General features: G+C 47.7%; 1 protein-coding gene across 1 annotated transcript in view; it reads left to right on the forward strand.

The window, feature by feature from the left end:
* SPEG (SPEG complex locus) overlaps window positions 1-6507 on the forward strand; it is a 186536-nt gene that overhangs the window by 78227 nt on the left and 101802 nt on the right. The window contains exon 2 of the mRNA XM_015426902.1: window positions 3154-3243. Within this exon, the coding sequence (XP_015282388.1) occupies window positions 3154-3243 (90 nt within the window). The remainder of the gene's footprint in view (window positions 1-3153; window positions 3244-6507) is intronic.

The following is a 6507-nucleotide window of genomic DNA, read 5'->3' on the forward strand; positions in this document are numbered from 1 at the left end:
CCTGCATCTTTTCTCCCTGGGTTTTCCTCTGTGTGTGCGTGCCCTCACTTCCACCCCACTTTCCTCCACATGTGAATGCACACCATCCCAAAGCCCTCTGGCTGGGGTCTCCCCCCTCCAATTTCCTCCCATGGCCTCACGACTTTTGGGAAGAAGCGGGGGGGGGGGGGGGGGGGCCACCGTGCCTGCACTCCAGGCCTCGAATTTGTGGCTTGGAGTGCAGGCACACATGGCTTCCCCCCTGCTTCCCCCTCAAAGCATTTAAAGAGATCCTTTAAATGCTTTAGGGGAGAAGTGGGGGCTGTGCATGAATTTCAGTGCCCCCCCAGAGGCCCCCCCAAATTAAAAAAGTTCTGGCTCTGGGCCTTACTGGGCAGAGGCATTCCCTTCCCCAGCATCATATTTTGGGATATTCATGGATGTGGACGTGGTTTAGGCAGTAACACTTTGTTGACGTGTGTCTCTCTCCCTTGCTGCCCCTATGGAAGCGAAGTTTTCCGCTCCTGCAGAAAACAAAGTTACGGTAGGAATAATGCTGGCTTATGTTTCTCTTCTTTGGCTCTGTCTGCTTATCATCCTCCGTCCATGTTCCCCAGCTCTTTCCATCTTTGTAGTCTTGCCGCTTAGGGTTGCCAACCTCCAGGTGGTGGCTGGAGATCTTCCATTATTACAGCTGATCTCCAGGTGGCAGAGATCAGTTCGCCTGGGGAAAATGGCTGCTTTGGAAGGTGGACTCTGTGGCATTGTAGCCCCCTGAAGCCCCTCCCCTCCACAACCCCTCCCCGCCCTCCTCAGGCTGCACCCCCAACATCTCCAGGCACCTCGCAGCCTGTAGCTGGCAGTGCTGTTGCTGCTCTCTGATGGGCCCTAATCTTCACCTGTAGTCATTATCTACTAGCAGTGTTAGATGTGCAGTACTTTGGGGTAGAGTGCTGGAGAGAGGTTTCTGTGTATGGTAATCTGCATGTGACCATGTGGTGTAACAATCTCCCCTTTCCAACAGCTTCCCTGCATAATTTTACGATGGGAACAATTTTTATCTTCTTGCAATATTTACCATTTATTTGGATGACTCTATTGCTGACCATTGCTGAGATGACTCAGTTATGTGCATGGTTTTCCTAGCTTGTGAGTTTCAGCAAAGAAACAGCGCAGGAGCAGCTGCTTAACATATTCTTTTATAGAAAACTTTTCTGCTCAGGAATTGCTCCTCAACCTGTTGGGGTTTTTTTTGGGGGGGATGTCTTCTGGAAGAAATTGTATGAATACACCTTCTCCCCTGTGGCCCAGCTTCAGGTGCCCCCACCGTCAGAGGCTAGATGGAGGGCAGCCCAAGAAAGGGCTGTCTTGGCCATGGCACCAGAACTCCGGAACTCCCACCGCCTCCCTCTATCGCTGTCCTTCACAAGCAGGACTTTTTTGTTTCATTTGCCATGCCCCCATAACTGTCATTGGCCTCCTCCCTGGTTTCTAGTGCTTTGTCTGTTTATATTTTTTTATAATTGAATTATTGTATATATACTTTATGTTAAATGTTTTGAATCCTGAAATGTTTTAGTGTTTGATGTCCGCTGCTTTGGGGCCATATTTGGGTGGAAAGGCAACCTAGAAATGTCTCAAATAATGTAAAAAAAATAGTACACTGAAGTCTCACTGTGAGTTGCTTGCCACTCACTTGGCATACTTGTTTCACTGGCCTTTTCTCAGCTGGCTGAGCCCATCCCAGCCGTCCTTTCCCATCACCCGCCTCCCCCTTTGGTCACCTGGGAATTCCTTGGCTGTGCTTTTGCTTCCATGATGCAGGGAACAATTCTCCATCCTGCTCTCCTAGCTGCTGCTATTGCCTCTGCATTCATAGAGGCAACAGAACTTCTGCATGGAGATATTCATTGTGATATTTCCTCACACTTGCTGTTTACCCCACCACTCCAGCAACTGGTGCTGCTGTTGTTGTTTTTAATTGACGGCAGGTATATTGTTACATAGTTAGGATCCTATAATGATATATCTACTTGTGAAAAAAAATGCTAGCAAAAATCTTGCTGGTTGTTGAGAAGAGGAAATAGTGGTGAGGGAAATGGTGCTAGATGTAGGTGAGGAGCAGTGTTCCCTCTAAGCTGAGTTAGTGTGAGCTAGCTCACAGTTTTTTACCCTCTGGCTCACACATTTTTTTCTTAGCTCAGAAAGGAGGGCTCCAGAGCAAACTAATTGATGCAGTAGGAAAATTGCTTGCTCACGACTTTAATGCCAGTAGCTCACAAAGTTGAATTTTTGCTCACAAGGCTCCACAGCTTAGAGGGAATATTGGTGAGGAGCTATGGAAATCTGTACCTTGCTGTCTACAATTCTCCCAAACTTGCTTTGGATAGGATGTTTCGGGGGGCAATGTTCCAAGCAGGCTTGGGGAAAATTGCAGCAGAGCCAGAGACAATCTGGAAGGTGGACAACCACTTGATAACGTCATATAGAAGCCCACAAAAGAACCCCTACAGTTTGGGGACAAATGTGGGTAAGAATGCAGTATAGAAGCTTCTCTGAGTTCTGGGATAGACTCCAGGGGAAGGCAATGAAGACAACTGCCCAAAAAATTACCTATAGTTGCCTTAAAAACAACCCCCCCCCCAAAAAAAAACAACAACCCACACAGGGTCCACCCTGCCAGAAAGGGATGTGCTCCTCAAAGCTTTGCAGTTCATTCAGCATCAGGTGGTCTCTCAGCCTTGGTCACAGAAAGACATATTGATTTATTTTAATATCCTGTTGGTCCCTGAGGATGTAAAATGGCCTATACCTTGCCCATACCTACAGATCACGAATCCACTAAATGTCCCTGAGATTACTGTGGTATGGAGAGGCAAGCTACATGTTACACACAGTTGCACAGTTACTTTCACGTAATTGCAGTCAGGAGCAGAAGAAGGGCAGGTGGAGAGTGCTGTGTACCTCTGCACAGCTGTGGGGGCTGGAAAAGTACATTTTTTTAATGATGAGAGTTGAATTTTCTGAGATTCTCCTCAGGACTTGTAAGTCACGTTGAGTCTGTCTGTGGCTCTTCTGTGTGTTTGTGACGAATGGGCAGCCCCTTCGATGACGATCTGGGCTGTGGTGTGTCCAGCCAGGGCCCCGTCTTCACCCGTCTCTCTCTCCCTTCAGACTCGGAGACAGGAGAGGAAGATGCCAGCAGCACACAGGTGACCCAGCGCAGCCAGCTCCAGGATGAGACAACCTACAGCTCCCCTACAGGTGAGCGGAAGCCTGGCTGGGGGTTGGGGTTTTGAGGTCTCCCCTGCCGGTGGCCTGGGGGGGGGGGGGCAATCCTTGAGGGCACTGAGGAAGACCAGAGGCACTATACCGAGGAAGGAGGACAGGGACTCAGCAGGGTCTCATGCCACAGACTCCACCAAGGCATCCAGTTTCTCCAGGGGGACTGATCTCTGTAGTCTGGAGATGAGGTGTAGTTCTGGGGGACCCCCAAGTCCCACCCCTGACGTCCTGGTCCTCCTGCCTCATAATGATCTCACAGTTCCTTGTAGCCTCCTGCGACAAAGGCAGCCTCTGTCTGAAGCACTGACCTGGCTCCTGTCTCTCCTGGGGGAGGCTGCCCAGCTCTCTCGGAGTGCTGCTGTACTAGGAGCTTTCCCCCCCTTCAGGCGCCCCAGATTCCTGTTGCCAACAACCACCCCTGGAGCAAGAGGACGACTGCCCCCCAGAAATCACAGAATTCTCTCATGAAAGCCGGCACATATTAACTGGCACAGAACATTAATTTAACAAAGAGAGAACTTTGCTATCAGAGAAGGGCTCAGCAAAGCATAAAGGTCACTGAGATTCTACAAGAATAAAACTGAAAAGCTACAGTCCTTAACCAGCCTCCCCACCTCAGCTCCCTTAAGTGCACCGTCATCTTAACAGCCTTAAAATGACTCCCCCGGATTGACAAGGGAAATGGACAAAGTGTGCTGCAGATTCACACCTCCAAATCAGCAGCTGGGTTTTCATCAACAGGGACCACAGTTTGAAGTCAGTGTTGTGCAGAACTAGACCCTAAGTGACTACCAGGGACTGGGCTTTTGGTGATGTTTCAATAAAGAAACATCACCAAATTCACAACTTGCCACAATGTAACAGGGGCCTTCACTGAAGAGGACTTATTTCCAGGGGATGAATTTTTCATGGGAATAAAACACCATATTAAGTCCTGCATGGAGCTCCCATCTCAGTTCTACTTGCAGATTAATGCAGAAAAGAGATTCTTCAGAGCACAAACAGGTCATCCCTGAATTCCTTGTTGAATTCCAAGGATGATTAAACATGCCATTTTTTAACCTATATATGCACGACGGAAGACAGGAGGGCCTGGCGTGAAGGGTTGCGAAGAGTCGGACTCGACTGTGCCACTGAACAACAACATATGCTCTGCGCTAAAATAAACAAATACAAATTCTGCACCTGTACATTCCAAATTCTGCAGTGAGAAATGGTGAAATCTGAATAAATGAATCAAAGTTGGTAATTTGCATAATTTATCTCATTTTTACATTGTTTCTGCAATTTCTACTGAATTGCATAATTAGTTTTTGTTCCACTGCAGATGGAAACAGTGCCCACACTCTCTCAAGCATATCTTGGCCAGAAGGGCTATTGACTTGTTCATTTTTTAGAATAAAGTAGAAGCGGAGGCTCTCAGGATGTTATATTTTGTACCCAGTATGATGTACCATGCTTTTTCAGCACTCCTGAAGAATTTACTTTAATGATACTCCTCTTACAGCCAATTTGGCTCTGAACAGTATCACGCTACATTGCACAAAAGGGGGGGGATTTATTTAATACACATGTCTATATAATATAAAAATTAATTATTTTAAATCTTAATTGACTGAGAAAAGACTCCTGAAGAATTAAGGCATAAACACAGCCCGTCTATGAAGCCCCCAAATAGCCTGGACTGGAGATGCGCCAGACGCTGCCTTTCTGCGTCAGGGGGAGGCCTCCTATTGGCTGTCTTTCCCTGGACCAGGTCTGAGCAAGAAGAGCCCACGGAGAGGGAGTCTTGATGACTGCCTCACAGTTGTAGAATTCTCCTCCCCAATTTCCCATGATTGGAGGGGGTTCTTCATTGTTTTTTATCATCCTTGTTCCATCTGCTCCAGTTTCCAAGCTAGGCAAAATTATGCCAAATGAGATTTTGTTTACAGCCTGCTGCCGGGTTTGGTTCAGAGGATAGAATTTTTATTCCTGTTCAGCAATAGATTTAGGGTAGGTGTTCTGGGGCAAGTTATTCTCTGTAAAGTAGGACCTTTTCTGTACTCTCAGCTTACTCCTGATTTTGCTGGCAGTCAATCCATAAGCACTGAAATTGGTAGGGTTGCCAGGTCCCTCCCTACCTGGCACCCAGCAGGGAGAAGAAGCTCTGTGTCCAGGAGTCTCACACACGTGCTGCAATGACGTCACCCGGAAGTGATGTCATTGCACTGGGCATGTTGTCAAGGGACTCTCTAGTGTTTGGTCTTAAAACTCTATGGTACCATCGACTGCTAGAATTTTAGTGCCATTTTTAGAAATCCGACCTCTAAAAGGGGGGAAATGTGCTCACCCCATTGATTCCTATGCGGCTGCCAGGCATTCTCTGATTGGTCAGCTGTAGAGCTCAGCATTCTGAGGCAAAAAACCCCAACAGTTGTCTGGAGAGGGCTAATGACAGTTGAGGAAATCACGAGTGGCCAAGAACCATCTGTGACCTTAAGCAAAGCTGCTGGCCCAGCATGGCAATTGAGTTAATGAATGTTCATGGGGAGATAGTAAAGGACCTTTCTAGGAGCCATTTTGATGTGTGCCTCCCTCATGAACCTGAAGAAATGTCCACCACATCACCACTCCCTCACACCAACTCCCCCTCTCACCTCTTACTGCCCCCAAGAAAGCACCCGGCAAACGTCAAGCCAGATACACCAGTGCTACCAGGAAGAGGCAATTTAGTAATGCGGCAAAGACATTTGCACATAGTACTCCTGCGGGGCACTGAGCTGTGCAGGCCAAGTACCAGTGAGATCACCCTGAGATTGCTCAGAACAACACTGTCTCCATATGAGCAAAACAATCCAGGAACACTAGTAGAGAGGCCATCACTTTCGTGGAAGGTAGCAGGAGTGGACTTAACAGATGACTGCTTCTTAAATGGGCAGTCCTATGTGGCCTGCTCCAGAGTGAGCTCACCAAGCAGCCTGGTCATCCTAGCACCTGAGGGCAGAACCACCAATGTGGTCTAGAGAGAGGTCCTTCGGTAGAGAGAGAGAAAAGTACGTATGTCTCACCCTGAGCAGAGTTGCATTCTTCTAAGTCCATGGATGGGCACAATTGCACTTCAGATTGCACCGTCTGTCAGGGATCTCCCATATAACCTGTTGCTTGTCTCATAGTGACCTACCTTACAGGGTCATTGTGAGGGCAAGCACAACTATGATTGTAGTGTGCTGGTATCAATTTAAATCATTGTTAATAAGAAAT

This window comes from Gekko japonicus, unplaced genomic scaffold (genome assembly GCF_001447785.1).
Source record: "Gekko japonicus isolate JY-2015 unplaced genomic scaffold, Gekko_japonicus_V1.1 scaffold104, whole genome shotgun sequence".
Classification (NCBI taxonomy): domain Eukaryota; kingdom Metazoa; phylum Chordata; class Lepidosauria; order Squamata; family Gekkonidae; genus Gekko; species Gekko japonicus.